This window comes from Pseudorca crassidens, chromosome 13 (genome assembly GCF_039906515.1).
Source record: "Pseudorca crassidens isolate mPseCra1 chromosome 13, mPseCra1.hap1, whole genome shotgun sequence".
Lineage (NCBI taxonomy): Eukaryota > Metazoa > Chordata > Mammalia > Artiodactyla > Delphinidae > Pseudorca > Pseudorca crassidens.
Window position 1 is genome coordinate 49,167,743 of NC_090308.1, and position 18,581 is coordinate 49,186,323.

Genomic DNA, 18,581 nt, shown 5'->3' on the forward strand with positions numbered 1-18,581 from the left:
GTCCCCTGCGTTGGCAGGCGGGTTCTTAACCTCTGTGCCACCAGGGAAGCCCCAAATGTTTTTAAAGTATTATAAAGTATAAGTTATTTTGGCAATATGACTAAAGATATAATGCCTGAAGGCTCTTTTTTCTTTCCTTTAACTTTTACTCAAAAGTTGTACTACCTGAGTTTCCAGAAGACGCTTATCCTGATGTTCCTGAAATGGAGCCAATTAAAGAGAGTGTCAGATCTTTCTACTACGCCTGGAGGCAGATGGAAACAGCAATCAGTGACTCTGTTACTCAAGTTTTAAACTTGGAGATTGCTGACAAAACTCCAGAGGAACTACTTCAAAAAGTCGTTGAGGCCATGGAAAGTAAGGGCTGTCTGTAATCATAACATTTATTGTCATGAGCAGGTAATATTATTAAAAGTACTGTGAAAGTTTAAAGCCTGTGGTTTGTGAAGCAAAACAGTCAGTATAACCAGGGATGATATTTAAAATATTTAACAACTGTCATAGTGCAGGCACCCACCAATCAGAACAGCCATGAGACACAAACAGCACTGGCCAAACTGGCCAGTTGTCACTTAAAGAATTTGTGAAGGCCTGTTTGCATACACATTTAAGCTAAGAGACCAGTCCCTATAATTAATTTTCCTAATCTTTGGCTACTGTAATATGCTAATAGGCTTTTATCCTAAAAATACCTTCCCAACTATTTCTTCTTTTTTCTACAGAACCTTTCCACTATGCTGGCTGGGAGTTATCTGTGGACGATTATGATGAAGAAACAGAAGACTATCAGGCTGAGGCCGAAGGTGATGAGGAGCTAGAAGAGGAGGAGGAGGAAGAGGTAGGAGTCTTGGTTCCTGCCCCTCACCGTGGTCACATCACTGAAAGCGCACATATCCAGAGTGGTAACGGGCACTTTTAGACTCCAAGAAAACAAGCAGCGATCTTCAATTTTATAAACATTTTCAACACATTTTGCCTCCACCCAGCTTCATTTGACCTCTGAAATGCCAGGGCTACTTAGGCAGTATATTACGCCCATGAAAAAAGAATTCTTTAAATTTTTTCCCCTGGAAACGTCTATAGGTATTAGAGACAGAAATATTTTATAAACTTAACAAAAGTGGATGTCCATTGACAGGGGAGTGGATAAAGAAGATGTGGTACATATATACAATGGAATATTACTCAGCCATAAAAAGGAATGGAATTGGGTCATTTGTAGAGACGTGGATGGACCTAGAGTCTTTCATACAGAGTGAAGTTAAGTCAGAAAGAGAAAAGCAAATATCGTATAATAATGCATATATGTGGAATCTAGAAATGTGGTACAGATGATTTTATTTGCAAAGCACAAATGGAGACACAGACTTACAGAGCAAATGTATGGATACCAAGGGGGAAAGGGGTGGGGTGGGAGGAATTGGGAGGCTGGGATTGACACACATACATTCCTGATACTATGTATAAAATAGACAACTGATGGGAACATACTGTATAGCACAGGGAACTCTACATAATGCACTGTGGTAACCTAGAAGGGAGGGGATATCTGTATGTGTATGGCTGATTCATTTTGTTGTGCAGTGGAGGCTAACACAACATTGTAAAGCAACCATACTCCAATAAAAATTAATAACAAAAAAGATTTAACAGACGTGGGTGTTTTATACAAAGCACAGCAATGGCATCTTTGAGGGGCTACGGGCATGATAACAATGAGTGGTTTGCTCAAATGGGAACAGCTCATTTTAGGCCCCAATCTTCTCCCTTGGCACCACAATTTTGGTCACTCTTCTCAACTGATAGCCTCCCAGTTCGGGCATCTATCAATAATAAAATAGAAGGTGATTCTTTTAATTCCAGTCTTTATCAATAAAACGGGTAGATAAACACTCAGTTGTAATTAACTTACTGTTGCTTAACTTAAACCCAAATATGTATGTGTCAAACAACAAATGTTACACAATATGATTCTGCTAACAGCTTTCGGTACTTTATCCTAAGGAACTGCTGAGACCTTCAGTCAGGGTGGCTAAAGGATGTGCGTTTTGTCCCACTAATATTCAGATTCTCTCCTCTCAGTCATCCTTCTTCTGCCGTTCTTCTGTGCCCTCCTCTGGTCTGCAAGAACACGGTGTCTTTCTTGTATCTGCAGACAGTTCTCAAGCTGTCTGTAATATTCAAAACTTAAATTTTTAAGTATGGTCTTCATTGATAATATAGTGTCTTTTCCTCACTTCCACTGTTCCTAATTTACCATAACACAGATCAGTTTTACCTGCAGGATTAGTTTCCAAAGGCTTCCATAGCAGAGTACCACAGAGACGTCCCTGGCGGTCCAGTGGTTAAGACCCCATGCTTCCCCTACAGGGGGCATGGGTTCAATTATTCCTGGTTGGGGAACTAAGATCCCACATGCTGCGTGGCATGGCCAAAAAAAAAAAAAAAAAAAGCACCACAAACTCGAAGACTTAAAACAACAGAAATTTATCCTCTCACGGTTCTTGAGACCGGAACTCTGAAATCAAGGTGTTGGTAGGTAGGACCATGCTCCCTCCAAAGGCTCCCGGGAGAACCCTTCCTTGCCTGTTCCAGCTTCTGGTGGCTCCAGATAATCCTTGGCTTGTGGCTGCCTCTGTGCTGGCTTCAGCCTCTACCTCAGTCTGCACTTGGCCTCTCTTCCGTGTCTTCTCTTATAAGGACACTTGTCACTGGATTTAGGGACCACCTGGATAATGAACAGTGATATGTCATCTTGAGATCCTTAATTACATCTGCGAAGATGTTTTTTCCAAATAAGGCAGGCATGGCTGCCAGGAATTCTGGGAGAACATCCTTAGAAATTTTGATCTAGGAAGAAAGACAACACTCTGTCTTTACATCCACCTGGAAAAATCACAAGAAAGAATTTCACTTCTCCCAGCTCAGTCAGTTGCCCCTATTAATCATAGTAACTAGAGGACTTTGTATATGATTGAGCCAACCTCAGTCACATGCACTCAGTGGCTATAAGGTGAGGAGTTACTCTGACTGTCTGGTCCATTTGAGAACCTTGGAATGTGGAAGAAGTGGTTCTCCATGAGAAGAGGGAGAAGGGTCATGTTACTTGAAAAGGGAAAGAAAGGTGCTATACAGACAAAAGCAAAAAAATGTACACTAACTCATGATAAAAATTCTGGGAAGGTATGTACTCAAATGTTAACAGTCATTCCAGGAAAGATGGAGTAAAAGGGATTGGATTTACCCTCCTGCCTGAAACAACTGAAAAATAGGATAAATACATGAAACAGTTTTCAAGACATTGACATGAGACAGTGAAGCACAGTGATCCCAGAAAGGTGGGAAATAAATGAAGTGCACCCTACGATTTCCCCATCTTCCTGTCTGTAAGGCCATGTACCTTGTCCAGGCTGTGGTACAGGGAAGAGGGACCCAGACAGAGCCAGGGAGACTCATTGATTGGAGGATTGGAGGAGATAGAGCAGAGAACCCCTGGAGACCAAAGCAGCTAGAAGGGAAGGGACCAGAGATGAGAGAACTGTACACAGAGAGAGCTCTGGACACCTGCAGAGCAGCCCCTTCAAGTATTCAACAGAGCACTGATCAGCTTCGCATGTAAGGAAACTACTCAGGGCCCTGGGAAGTACCAAAGATTAGTGGGACCAGTACTTGGATCTCACACAGAGCCAGAAATAATGCCTATTCCCACCAACTAGACTGGAAAAACCTCATAATTCACAGGGCATTGGGTAGTATATTAAAAAGAGTCTAGTCTTAGGAACGGGGAATAATTAGACCTGGAATAGCACACACAGAAAAATAAAAACAAATAAAAGATCTACTGATACAGACACCAACCTGGATGCATCTCAAAACAATTATGCTAAGAGAAAAAGCCAGACCAAAAAAGAATACATAGTATGTGATTCCACCTACATAAAATTCTAGAAAATGCAGACTAATTATAGTGATAGAAAAGAGAGCGGTTGTTGTCTGGGGATGGAGCAGATAGGAGGCAAATAGGGACAAGAGGGACGGATTACAAAGAGGCAGGAGCAAACTATGCAGTTGACAAATCTGTTTATTATCTTGACTGTGGTGATGGTTTCATGGATCAAACATATGTCAAAACTTATCAAATTATAAACTAAGTATGTAAGTGTTTTAATGTCGGTTATACCTCAGTCAGGCTGTTGAATGTGTTAATGGCGGTTATCTCTGAGTGAGGGACTCACAAGTAATAATATAGATAAATACTTATCTATATTGTCTGATTTTTTAACATTCGAGATGCAGTGTTTTTACAATAGGAAAGATCAACAACAAAGATATTTCGCTTTTGAAACACAAATAGAAAAAGAAACAACAGTTCTAATGTTGCTTCAGAGATCAGAAATTGCATCAAGGTGTGTCCAGGTGTTTGTCTTTCCTTATCAGTTCTGCCTGCACTTGGCGTGTGTTTAAATCTGAGGTTATTTCTTTCTCTACTTGTGGCAAATTAATTCTTGCCTCTCCTCCATCTCTTCCATTTTTTCCTTCCACAATACTTAATATCAGTTAGGTCTCTTGGATCTATCCTCCAAATATTTTATCTTTTCCCCAAATTTTCCATCTCTTACTTTTTTGTTCTTACATTTGTAGAATTTGTTCAAATATGTGTAGACTTGTCTTACACTCAGCCTTCTAATTTAAGACATTCATTGGGGTCTCTAGAGTGGAGTATTAGTTTCCTATTCCTGCTGTACCAAATTGCTACAAAGTTGGTGGCTTAAAATAACCAAATTATTGTACAGTTCTCACAGTCAGTATTTTGAAATGAATCTTAGAGGGCTAAAATCAGTGTTGGCTATGTTCCTTCCTCTAGAGGAGAAGCCTTTCCCTATCTTTCCCAGTTTCTGGAGGTCATCTGCATTCTTTGATTCATGGCCTCTTCCCTATCTTCAAAACTCATCACTTCAACCTCTACTGTCCATCATCTCATCTCCTTCTGCCTTTGACCTTCTTGCATCCTTCTTATAAAGACCGTGTGATTACATTGGACCCACCTGCATGATCCTCCCATCTCAATATCCTTAACTTAATCACGCACATACGATATCATAGTCACAGGTTCTGGGGATCTTTGGGGGCCAGATTCCACCACAAGTGCTCACTCTCTTCCTCAGCTCATTTACATATTTTATTGGTGCTCATGAACTCTTTCTAGTGTTTACATGAATCTCTGTAAATGTCTCCATCATTTTTCTACTCTGAGATTGGGTTTCTTCCCTGCCTGTGTTGCAGAGTTTTGTGGTCTGTTTGATCTGACTAATCTTGCAGTGTGTGCCAGGCTTCCTGAGAAGGATGGTTGTTTTGTTTCTTTTTTTTTGTTTCTTTTTTTTGGCTCAGTGGAGTTCAGGACTGTTGCTGGAGTGCTTTAGGTGACAACATTCTCAAAAATTATGAAAGGCAAAGTGACTTTTCTCCCCATCGGTCAGGAGCATAGCAGCAGATAGGTCACCTATTTTGTTGCTGAGGCCTGAGACAAGCTCAGCTACCTGGATTCCTCATACTTACCCAGATGCAGGGTCAGGGAGGACTCCTCCCGCCCATACAGCTCCTTCTTGGTCTCTTGCAGGCCACAGAGACCACAAACACTCCTGGGTGGTAGTTGTTGATGCTAACGTTCCCCCAGGAAATCCACAGATTTCTACAGGCAAAATTCCTCCGAAGACTTGGCATCTTAATGCTCTTGTCCCTCTGTTGTTTGTCTCCAGGTACTTGTCCCCCTCATAGCAGTAAAGAGTGTTGTACAGTTGTCTCCCCTCATGTCCATGGTTACCAGCCACCTGCCCCAGCAGCTATTTACCACTGAGGTGGCAGAGAAGGGAAGAGAGAGTCTGTAGATCACCATCTTCCCAGAATCCCTTGCTCCAAAAAGACCCCCCAACCTTGTCACCCACCACTCATCTACCTCACATTTTTTTAAACTGAAATTCAAATATAACTGGGGAGCCTTCATTTTCACTTGCTAAGTCTGGCAACCTTACTTTAGGTGCATTTATTGAAAAACAAGAAAGACTGGAGAAATTAAGCATCCAACTCAAGAACCTAGGAAAAAGCATAACAAAATAAACCAAAAGAAAGTAGAAAGGAGATCAAAGGCAAAAGTTATGAAATAGGAAAACAAAACCAAATAAAACCAGTAGGCCTAACTTCAAAAACAATGAAGAGTTGGTTCACTGACAAGAGCAATAAAATAGACAAACTTCAAAAACAATGAAGAGTTGGTTCACTGACAAGAGCAATAAAATAGACAAACTTCTGGCAATGAGGTAAAAAGAAGGAGCAGTAGATAACATTTGAGATAGAAAGGGGTATATAATCAGATTTTAAAAGATAGTTGTTTTAAATTACAACTTTAATAAATGTTTAAGTCAAAATGAAAAGCGTTTTCAAAATACGAATTACTAAAATTTGCTTAGGGTGAAAGATAAAAGCTGAACAAACAAAAAAATTGTAGGGAGTTATAGGACAGTTCTTGTTGATTAGATAAGTCCTATGTTATTTAAATCTTCCACATCATAGAAAAACATCAGTACTTTCCAGCTCATTTTGAACCTTGCATAACCCTGACACAAAAATTGAACAAGAATGACACAAGAAAAGTAGAGATTAGTCTTATTTTTGCTCCTTTACATGAAGTTGTTTATTATATCTTGCTTGGGGGGGGGGGGGGAAAGAGGTGTGTTGTAGAATAATCACGTAAAGTATTATTTCATTGGTATTTTTAAAAATAATGTATTTGTGTCTAAATTTGTGTCTATTTTTGTATATAGATGTGTAGGATAAACTTAGAAAAAGAGGTCTGGAAGGATACACATAAAACTACTGAGTGTCAATATAGTATTGTAAGGAAGAAGGTGAGAGGAAATGTTCACTCTATGCATTGTGATAAGTTTTGAATGTTTTTACAGCAAGCATGTATTGTACAACACAGAAAATTATTTTTTAAATGTACTTTGCTTTAAATAAATTGCAAGAGTCCTTAAGGGACTTTACACACAGTTTCTTCATCTATCACAAATAAAATATATTACACATTTCCAATTGAACAAAATAAAATAGTTCCAAATTATTTGATATATAGCCACTGAGTAGGAAACAAAGCAAATCCTGAGGCATCTCCCATTTCATTTTCAAAGCGTAAGAAGTTGCGACCCTGACTCAGCTTTTACTTCTTGGAAATAATTTTATTTTAGAAACTGACCTCACAGTGACCCTGCACCAGCACATTATGGGGTTTTTTATTACACATTTGTCTGTAGAGGGCTGGGGATGCCTTCATTCTCAGTGCTGCTTCATTTTCTTTATAAAATAAAGACGCTTGGGATGTGAACTCAGAGGGATATGAGAACCTGATTTTTTGATTAATTTAAATAGTATAAGAACTGGTCTTTTGTGGATTGTTTTAAATGGATATTGTTACGGATCAAATACTATTCAAGTTGCATTTTTTATAATTCCCTCTTTAGTATTACATGAATAATACATTAATAGTGTTCTCCAAACTTTGAATAATATTTCTAGAATGAAGATAGAATTAGAGAGAAGAGAAGGCATTTGGGAGATACAAAGCACTTTTGTCCAGTGGCTCTCAAAGAAAACTTCATCCTACAACCAGGCAGCACAGAAGAAGCAGCTAAATATCGAGAAAAGATCTATTACTTTTCAAGTCCTGAGGCTAAAGAAAAGTTTCTGGAGCAACCTGAGGAGTATGTGGCTCATGATGAACCATTAAAGGTGAAAACAATATCCGCATCCTGACAATCGCTCCTGCGTACTTTTTTAGGGACTTATTACCAGCCTCTACCATTTTACTCAGTAGTAAAGTCCCCAATCTAATATCATGGTATGGAAATATCTAGGTTCCAAGAACAACTTTTTGGAATATAACATAATCTAATTATCTATTTGGATTTCTTCAGTAATGCCTGTGTCAGACCAACACATGGTATCTTTTTAGCTGAAGTAGAAAGTCACAGCTGAATTTACTGTGTGTAAATGTATTGGATTTATTTTATTGCCTAATCATTTTGACATACCATTTTAACTAATTTCTTGTTAGACATTTTTTCACAGTAATTTTTATAGTGTGAATTTGCCATTGTGGATATGAAATGGTACTTAGGAAATCTTTGGGCATATGATCCTTCGTTTCTCTTAATTATTTTATTAGTATAATTCCTTAGAATGGGACTACAAGATCAAAATATATAAATCACAATATACTGTTATAACTTTCAGTAACGTTAATGCCTTGTTAAACAGAACTTATAAAACACAATTTAAACTCTTCTGGATAACTTGGGCCATTTTCATGGACCTAAATCGTCCCATAGGGATGACTGAAGTATGCCGATGGTTGTGCCCTGGCCCTGCTGGTGATGGGAGTCACTTAGGAATGTGGCCTTTTGTCTTCTTTTGGTGTTTTGTTTTCCTCTTAGTCTGTTTCACTACTTGCGATCTATTGACTTGTTTTACTCGTAACCCTGTGGACAGAAGCCTGAAATCTTAATGGTGAGTCCACACTTTTTCTGCAAATTGTCATGTATCTACATCCCTTCACTTCCTAGCTACGTATCCACTCTGAATTCCACACAGCTCTGTCTGCCAGAGGTTTAGCCTGTGGATGAGTGAGGTGTCACTTCAGCAATTTCATCACTGAGGGATTTAAAATGTGATTCAAAAGTATGGTGTGAGACTGCACCTACATAATTTCATACCACTCTATTTTCACTATTCACCATTCTCTTTTTCATTATTTTTCTCAAGTGATTCATCAACTGACTTAAATCTTATCACATGACCAGTTCTTTTTTTATTGACATACAATATTATATCAGTTTCAGGTGTACAACATAGTGGTTTTACATTTACGTATGTTGTGAAATGATCACCAAGTTAAGTCTAGTAACCATCTGTTACCATATAAAGTTATTACAATATTGTTTACTATATTCCCTATGCTGTACAGCCAACCTGGACATATTTATTTTATAGCTGAAAGTTTGTACCTTTTAATCCCCTTCACCTATTTTGCCCATCTCCGTACCCACCTTCCCCTCTGGCAACCACCAGTTTGTTCTGTATGTCTATGAGTCTGTTTCTGTTTTGTTATGTTTGTTTGTTTTGATTTTTAGATTCCACATATAAGTGAAATCATACAGCATTTGTCTGTCTCTGCCTGACTTATTTCACTTAGCATAATACCATCTAGGTCCATCAGTGTTGTCACAAATGGCAGGATTTCATTCTTTTTTATGGCTGAGTAATATTCCATTATGTGTGCATGTGTGTACCACATCTTTTTTAACCATTCATCTATCGATGGACACTTAGGTTGCTTCCATATCTTGTTTATTGCAAATAAATGCTGCAAAGAAATGCATAGTGGTACATATATATTTTCTAATTAGTATTTTCATTTCCTTCGTATAAATACCCAGAAGTGGAATTGCTGAATCACAAGAAAGTTCTATTTTTAGTTTTTTGAGGAACCTCCATGCTGTTTTCCATAGTGGCTACACCAATTTACATTCCCACCAACAGTGCACATCCTTGCCAACACTTGTTTCCTGTCTTTTTGGCAATAGCCATTCTGACAAGTGTGAGGTGATATCTCACTGTGGTCTTGATTTGCATTTCCTTGATGATTAGTGATGTTGAGCATCTTTTAATGTCATGCCCAATTCTTTAACTAATGATGGAATCAGTTCCACTGGAAGCACATAAACTGAGAGGGATGAAGGGTGGTCTCCTGGGGGGAATCCAGATGTGGTTAACAGAAGAAGAGTGAATAAATGCTGGGTGGCAAAGTCAATGGATATTTACATCATGTCTTCCTCTTGCTTTTGTGGGTTTTTCAAACCCTTGTTTTGCTGAAACACATTTTCAACTAACTTTCTTCATATCTGAAAATGTCATCATTTGGTTCTCATATATGTTTAACAATTAGTATGGACATAGAGTTTAGGTTGAAAACCATTCCTTTTTAGAATATTACAGGTATTGCTTTATTGTGAGGTAGCCTCCAGTGTCACTAGGCTGATTTTAATTTCTTTGTAAGTCAGCTTCATTTTTTAAATATTTGAAAGCTTTTAAGAGCTTCTTTTCATTATCTTGTGTTCTTAAAATTGTCCAGAATCTTTTTTATTCATTGCACTGGACACATGGTACATGTTTAATCTGAAGTCATGTGTTTTTCATGCTAGGGAATCTTAGAATTTCACAGTACTACTGAACTTTTTACTTCAGCAGTCACATTTTTAATCTCTAAGATCTCTTTCTTTTCTCTGATATTTCTGTTTTCAGATATTCTTTTGTGGACTTGCTATCTTCTTAAATCTCTTAAGTTTCTTTCTTTTTTTTTAAATTTCCCTATTCCTCAAGATACCTGACTCGTCTTTCCCCTGTATTTCTCTGGTATACTTGCACCTTTAAACTCTTCTCTGAACCTTTCCTTCACAAGGACAGAAGGTGATGAGACTGTGCTCCTTGCTTCCCTCTGCTACTCGAAATCCGTTACTGCCAGCCCCTTGGAGGCTTATTCCATCCAGATATATCACCATCTCCCACTCCTCCTTGCCGTCACCTACCAATATCATGGTCATTTCCCCACATTCACAAAAGATTTCCCTGCTCCTCCATCCCAACTCTCACCGTTGTTCTTGACAATTTAAGCATCAATGGACAATCCATACATCTGGATCTCTGTGGGTTCTCTGGTTTTGGGGCTTCCCTATCTCCAATACAGAGATTACAGGAGTTAATGAAGGGACCCCTAGTGTTCCAGTATCAATGGGCTTTTTGTCTGGTAGAGAGGTTTTGTTGTTGTTTTTATCGTGCTAAGAAAGTGCCTTTCCATTCTTCTTTAATTAAAACTTTTTTAAAGGAACAAAATTAATTTAATTTTATTAAATGCCTTTTGGCACTTGATATCAAGATTCTCTATGGTTGTTGATGATCCCTGAGGACCATGGTTGACGCAATGAATCATGTTAATTGGTATCCTAATGCTGAAACATCCTTGAGTTTGTGAAGTGATAATTCAGTCTTAGGGAGGGCAGTTAATAATAAGCCTTACGTTTTCTAAATTCTCAAAGCTTCCTTTTCTTCACTCTCCTTCTATCCTCCAACCCCCTGACCCACCCCCTGTGGCAGGCTCCTCCATTAAGAGTATGCCTTTTGGGCCCCCATGGCTCTGGCAAAACTGTATGTGGAAGACAGTTGGCAGAAGAATTGGGCATTTTTCATATCCAGTTTGAAGAATTTCTTCAAGAAAAATTAATGCTTAAAACTGAGAAGAAAGTTGGACCTGAATTTGAGGACGATTCTGAGGATGAACAATTAGCAAAACAAGAACTTGAAGAGCTTGCAATTCAGGCCAATGTTACAATTGAGGAAGAAAATACAAAGAAGCTGGTAGGAATATTAATACTCTCCTTGCAGATAACTGTGCTTACTGGTGTTACTTTGGGGGAGAAGAATATAAGCTGATTCACTTTGTTATACAGCAGAAACTAACGCACCATTGTAAAGCAATTATACTCCAATAAAGATGTTAAAAAAAAAGAAACAAACTCTATAAAGTTTCTAAGAAGAAAAAAATAGCCCATAAAAATCATTTAAGAGTCATCCTCCCCATATGTTTAATACAGATCTTACTGCTCATCTAGAATATAAAATACTGAGTTTTACATGACTCCAATAAAAAACAGAAAAGCTTTTCCTGACAAGAGTGTTATATAGCATTTATTTGGGACTATGCTATTTGATATGTCTGACCTAGACTGTAAGGTTTTCCATTATTGTGTTCTCCGTTTTCTATTTAACGTCATAAAAAATCTGTCCCAGCGCCAGTGGAGATCTCAAAATATTAATTTCTAATGATGCCTCATAAGAAAGTTTGTATATATCTCTTAGGTGTTTTCTATCTGGAGGTATAAAGAGAAAGTTCTTAATTCTAACTCACTTTTTAACCATTTCTGATATAGCTGGACCCTTTTCTTCTCAAATGATTTCCTATAAATGGATGCAGGTACAGATTATATTCCAGATGACTGCCTGCCTGGCCCATCCTTTAATCAGGATCTTGGTTGAATAATTATAAGATAGACGACAAAAATCAGTTAAGCTTTATAGGTGTGTGATACAGACTGAACAAGGTTTTAGTAAAAATGATGAGACAGGTATCCTGAGACCATGTATGAAAATCAGTCATGCTAATTGCTAGTAACTCCTCTTAGCAATAGTAATTATCATTTAATATTTAAAACCATATTAAATATTGGTTTAAAGAAAAGAGTTCAGATTTTTAAATGTTTATGAGCAACAGTATAAAAAATGACCTGAGGGACTTCCCTGGTGGTCCAGTGGTTAAGACACCGTGCTCCCAATGCAGGGGGCCCAGGTGCGATCCCTGGTCAGGGAACTAGATCCTGCATGCGTGCTGCAACTAAGAGTCCTCATGCTGCAACGAAGGTCCCGTGTACTGCAACTAAGACCCAGCTCAGCCAAAATAAATAAATACGTAAATACTTTTGAAAAAACTGACCTGAGGAAAACAGTTCTTATCCTAATCAACTATGTAACATAGTATTATTTATTAATATACAGTTTAAAATTTTTGTTTTGTTTTCTGATTTTTGTTTGTAACCTCAGGAAGTACAGCTTACAGAAGAAGAAGAAGCAATCAGATTAAATCTAACAGAAAATGAGCCATTGCCTCCCGAAATCCTTGAAGCAATTCTCTCTGAGTGGTGGTTTAAGGAACCCATACGGTATCTTAATTTATATAGGCTTTTATACATTTATTGACTTTTATTTGATTTATTCTTAAAAGTTAAAAACGTAATCCAACATAAATTTAAGAATTTTCTCCTTTACTCTCATGTAAACTAGTGATTCCACACATTAAAAACATGTAGGGGATTATTTAGGGACTTCCCTGGTGGCGCAGTAGTTAAGAATCCGCCTGCCAATGCAGGGGACACTGGTCCAGGAGCTCTGGTCCAGGAAGATCCCACAGCCGCGGAGCAACTAAGCCCGTGCGCCACAACTATTGAGCCTGTGCTCTAGAGGCCGCAAACTACAGCTACTGAAGCCTGTGCGCCTAGAGCCCGTGCTCCACAACAAGAGAAGCCACCGCAATGAGAAGCCCGCGCACCACAACAAAGAGTAACCCCTGCTTGCCGCAACTGGAGAAAGCTGGCATGCAGCAACGAAGACCCAATGCAGCCAAAAGTAAATACATAAATAAATAAATTTAAAAAAACATCTAGAGGATTATTTTAAAAATACTGATGCCAGGGACCCCACCCCAAAATAATTGAATCAAAATCTTTAGAGGTGTGAGGTTGGGGCCTGGGCATTGGAGCTCCCCAGGGGATTATAATGTGTAGTTGTGATTAAGGATCCATATTCTAAACCTGTGTACACTCATGACGTACCAGACTCTTTGCCTTGTAGTCTTTTTTTTTTTTTTTTTTTTTTTTTGCGGTACGCGGGCCTCTCACTGTTGTGGCCTCTCCCGTTGCGGAGCACAGGCTCCGGACGCGCAGGCTCAGCGGCCATGGCTCACGGGCCCAGCCGCTCCGCGGCATGTGGGATCTTCCCAGACCGGGTCACGAACCCGCGTCCCCTGCATCGGCAGGCGGACTCTCAACCACTGCGCCACCAGGGAAGCCCTGCCTTGTAGTCTTTTAACAATTAGTTAATTCCACTGTCAACTTAAAGAATAACGCACAACCTGAGGGTTGTGAGTTTAAATTTTATTCAGGGTCTTACTGAGGACTGTAGCCTGGGAGATAGCTCTGAAGACCTGTTCCAAAGAGGTAGGGGAGGAGCCAGTACACATGTATGAATTTCTTGGCTAGGATATACATGTAGTTAAGCATATATCTTGGTAAAAGATTGCTGCTAATCACGAAGAACAGATATCCCAAGTTAATGATTTTAGTGCTTTTCTATGTATGGGAAAATGCAAGAATCTGGGGTCATTGAAATTCTTCCTGAGATATGCATTTAACTATCTAGGGGCCTGTTTATCCAAAGGACAGAGTGCCTCATCCTGTTTTTTCATCCTGAATTCTTTTCAGGGTACGCTGTCGGTAGGTGACTGCAGTGGGTTGTGACTTAACCCCTGTATAACTGGTTGATGAGCAACGCTCTTTGTTTTTGTTGCAGTGGTTGTTCACACCGCTAAATAGCTGTCCATAGTCTCATCCCTTTACCAACAGCCAGGAACAAGCCTGACGCCAGACAGAACAAACTAAGAATTCCAGGCCACCAGAGTTTAAGGCTTCACCTCGATTTCCTAACCAGAATCTCTTACCTCAGTATCCACCAGAAGAAAGTGAAATGATACTTACAGTACTGATAATAGCAAACACTTATATGGAACTTACTGTGTGCCAGATACTGTTCTCCTATATTTTATTCATATTAATTTCCTTAATCCTTACAACTTCCCTCTGGGACAGAAAGTTTATTTTCTCATTCTGGAGATAAGAAAACTTTATCATTAGAGAATTCAAATAACTGGCAGGTCCCAGTCCTCCTCTGGTCACTCTCTTTCACTTAGTCCCTGGCCTAACCAAGTAGTGGGATTATTAGTCACTTTAATTTTAATTTCTTGTTCCCTAAATTAGATCAATAGTCATAGTAAACTTAGGCATGTTGCTGGCAGCAACATAGTCATGGGTTTTTCTTCATTAACTTAGCTCCTGACCTCACATACATTTAAAAACAAAAACAAAAAAAAAAGCATATGGATTGAAGAAAAGTAAAAGTGAAATTGTAATAGCCTAAATAAAATAGCTGAACATTAGCACTACATTAAGACTTATTACAATGAAGACTGTAATAGCATAAGAAATTTTATTATACAACAGTTATGTTAAAAAAGGATACAAAGTTATTTATAATATGATAGAAAGTTGAACAAATGAAGAACCAACTAGAAAGAAACAAAACAAAATGTCAGTAACCTCTTGGATATGAGGTTGCAGATAATTTTGTCCTTTTTTCATCACTTTATTTCTGATTTTTCTATAGTGAGATTTATTGCTTTTATAATCAGGAAAAAACATGTTTTAAAAAGGCATCTGTCCTAGAGATCTAATGTAACTAATTACATTAGTTACATTACTTCGGTTTTGTATGTGAGAAGCAAGAGGGGGTTGAAGGATGTCTCTGAAGTTTGGCACCTGGATACTAGTGAGTCAGAGGAAGAGCTGTGTGGAAGGATAACAGTGAGCGTGATTTTTTGACAGTATGATGCATATATAATTCCTGAAGGGCATTCAGATGGAGAAACTAGGCAGCTTGTTGAAAATTCTAAATCAAAACTCAGAAGAAAGTTTGGGTGTAGGGGTAAAAGATTTAGATGTAATTGACAAAGAAGTAACAGCTAGAACAGAAGAGACTTTGCTGAAGGCACCTCTAAAGAAAACAACACATATCTTACGGCCAATATATGTAAATTTGCCCACTTAATTAGAAAGAAAACAACATTTCTAAATAACAGTTAAGAGCTGAAACTGTCAAATATTCATGAAAGTCCTATTCCTTTGAAGAAGAGAACGTATATTTAAATATAAATAGTTAAACCAAATCTTAGATAAATGAGATAAACTTTCATTCAAAAAGGGACCAATATTAAACCTCTCAACTAAACCAAGCCAGGTTCTCCAAGCCTGATTGTTTTTATAAATACTCCCTAATGAAAATGTGTTAACATTCCAAGTTATTTTCATGATTCTTAAAGTTTCTTCATACTTGAGCAAGTTTGATGATCCTGTCTGAATACGATCATCTTACACATGAGCCAAGACAACATTAATAATTGTCGCTGGTTACAAAGGGAGCCAGGGAAGAGGGTTATGAACTTTCCCATGAAAAGAAACATCATTAGAAGAAAAATGACTAAAGGGTAAGGATTCTCAATAAAGGGGTAGAGGGCAGCCAAGTAGACTCTTTATGTAAACGGTGACACATTCATTAGGCTGGTCACTTGTCCCAAGCAGAGAACTTATTTTCTCTTTCCCTGTGATCTTCTCACAACTTTTAGTAGGCTTCTAATTAATAGTAATTGTCTATAAACTGATTGACAGTACTTTTATACTATAAATATAAGTATAAAATATTATCATTTTAATCCAACTCAGTACATTTGGGAGAAGAAACAGCATGTAGAAATATTAAAAAATTAAAAGGTACTATAGGAAACTGGTTATTCATTGGGTGTCTTATGTAAAGTTGAAAGTTATCAGTACTTTTTTCATTTTTAAATCAATAGTTATAATATAATATTTTAAGCCAATAAAGTAAGTTATGAAATTTCCACCTAGTTCCACAGGTTTTGTATTAGATGGTTTCCCGCAATATCCTGACGAGGTCCAGTTTCTGGGGAAATATGGGTTTTTCCCAGATGCTGCTGTTTTTATACAAATTGATCATCAAGATGTTTCTGATCGCCTCCTTCCTACCCAAATTGGAAAGTGGAAAATGAAACAAAAGAAGAAATTAGAAAGGAAAAAACTCATCAAAGAAATGAAGGCAAAAATCAAGGTATGTATCTGTTAAAAAAAAAGCATGAGAGTAAATGTGTTCAGCATTTATCCAGTTTATAAAGTGGTCTTTACAAAAATGTAGTTTTCTGATTTTAATACCACATTCAGTATGAAAACATTTTCATCAAATATTAAGACAATTTATAATTAAAGAGTTAAGAATGATTTGAGGGCTTTATGATTATCTACATGTTAATGTTTCTCACTCCAAGGCAAGTAAAATTAAAGATAGTGGTAGCACCAAAGTATCCTTATACCAGACACTGGAGCACAGTTGAAGAGGCAGCAAGTGGAGCAGACCTTGAAACACAAAGAATTAAAATTTTCATTGACTTTTTCACTAGCTCCTGGAATGGTGACACCATCCAGCAAGGCCGTTTTAGCCTGTAGTACAACAAATCCAGGTATTAGCTTACAACATCTTTTCTTGAACTGTAGTCTGAGAGGTTTCCATAAAATGTTCAAAAGTGTCATAGAGAACCTAGCAATTCCACTCCTAGGAACCTATCTAACAGAAATGAAAACATGTCCATGTAACAATTTGTATGTGGAAGTTCACACAGCATTATTCATAATAGCCAAAAAGTAGAAACAGTTCAATGTCCATCAACTGATGAATGGATAAACAAAATGTGGTAAATATCCAGATAGGGTCCCTTGGCTTCCAGCCCAAGGTGGCAACATAGGAGCCTCCTGAACTCAATCCACTCTGAAAGAAATCCAGAAATTAGCTGAGTGACTCCTACACATTGGGCAAATGAGAAAATACCCACATCACCTACATCAAAACAGCTGCTGCTTGAGTGTCTAGCTTCCAATCAGCCTATGCTGACTGTGATCCTCCCATTTGGGACACTGATAGGTCATGGTACCCCCTCAACTACTGGGAGCAACTAAAAACAAATAAAGTGGCTTAAACAAGTACAAAGGCTTAAGAGATGGCCAAGAGCAGGGGCCAGCTTGAGCTGTGTTCATCTTTCACACAAGACCACGCTGTCAAGACAGGGAGAGGTGGCTGTTTTATCTAATGGGCAGAGACCAACACATAGAGTCAAAGAAAATGAAAAAACAGAGGAATATGTTCCAAACGGAGGAACAAGATAAAATGCCAGAAACACACCTTACTGAAACAAAGATAAGTGATTTATCTGATAAAGAGTTTAAACTAATAGTCATAAGGATGCTCACCAACGTCAGGAGAACAATGCATAAGCAAAGTGAAATTTTCAAGAGATAGAAAATATAAGAAAGTACCAAACAGAAGTCACAGAGCTGAAGAATACAATAACCAAACTGAAAAATTCAGTACAATAGCAGACTGTAGACACATAAATCAGTTTAACAGAATAGAAAGCACAGAAATATTCCCATGCATATATTGTCAGTTAATTTATGACAAACTAGCCAAGGATGTACAATGGGGAAAAGATAGCTTCTTCAATAAATGGTGCTGGGAAAACTGTATAGCCTGCTGCAGAAGAATAAAACTGAACACCTATCTTACACCATACACAAAAATCTACTCAAAATGGATCAAAGACTTGAAACAAAAGCCCTGAAACCCTAAAACTCCTATAAGAAAGAGGGATAAGCTTCTTGACATCAATCTTGGCAATGATGGTTTTTTTTTTGATTTGACACCAAAAGCAAAAATAAATAAGCAGGACTACATCAAACTAAAAAATTTTCTGCCCAGCAAAAGAAACCATCAACAAGATAAAAAGGCAGTCTAGGGAATGGGAAAAAGTATTTGTAAATCATATATCTGATAAAGGATTAAAATCCAAAATATATAAAGAACTCATACAACCCAGTATCAAAAAAAAATCCAATTTTTTAAAATGGGCAGATGAACTGAATAGATATTCTTCCAAAGAAGGCATACAAATGACAACAGGTACATGAAAAGGTGCTCAACATCACTAATCATCAGGTAAATGCAAATCAAAACCACAATGAGATATCACC

The 18,581-nt window shown here is 37.9% G+C and overlaps 1 protein-coding gene across 1 annotated transcript in view; it reads left to right on the plus strand.

The window, feature by feature from the left end:
- Positions 1 to 18,581, plus strand: part of AK9 (adenylate kinase 9) — a 122,519-nt gene that overhangs the window by 73,228 nt on the left and 30,710 nt on the right. Inside the window, exons 23-28 of the mRNA XM_067702394.1 lie at positions 157 to 357; positions 723 to 838; positions 7,570 to 7,782; positions 11,203 to 11,463; positions 12,703 to 12,821; positions 16,392 to 16,611. Coding sequence (XP_067558495.1) covers positions 157 to 357; positions 723 to 838; positions 7,570 to 7,782; positions 11,203 to 11,463; positions 12,703 to 12,821; positions 16,392 to 16,611 — 1,130 coding nt within the window. The remainder of the gene's footprint in view (positions 1 to 156; positions 358 to 722; positions 839 to 7,569; positions 7,783 to 11,202; positions 11,464 to 12,702; positions 12,822 to 16,391; positions 16,612 to 18,581) is intronic.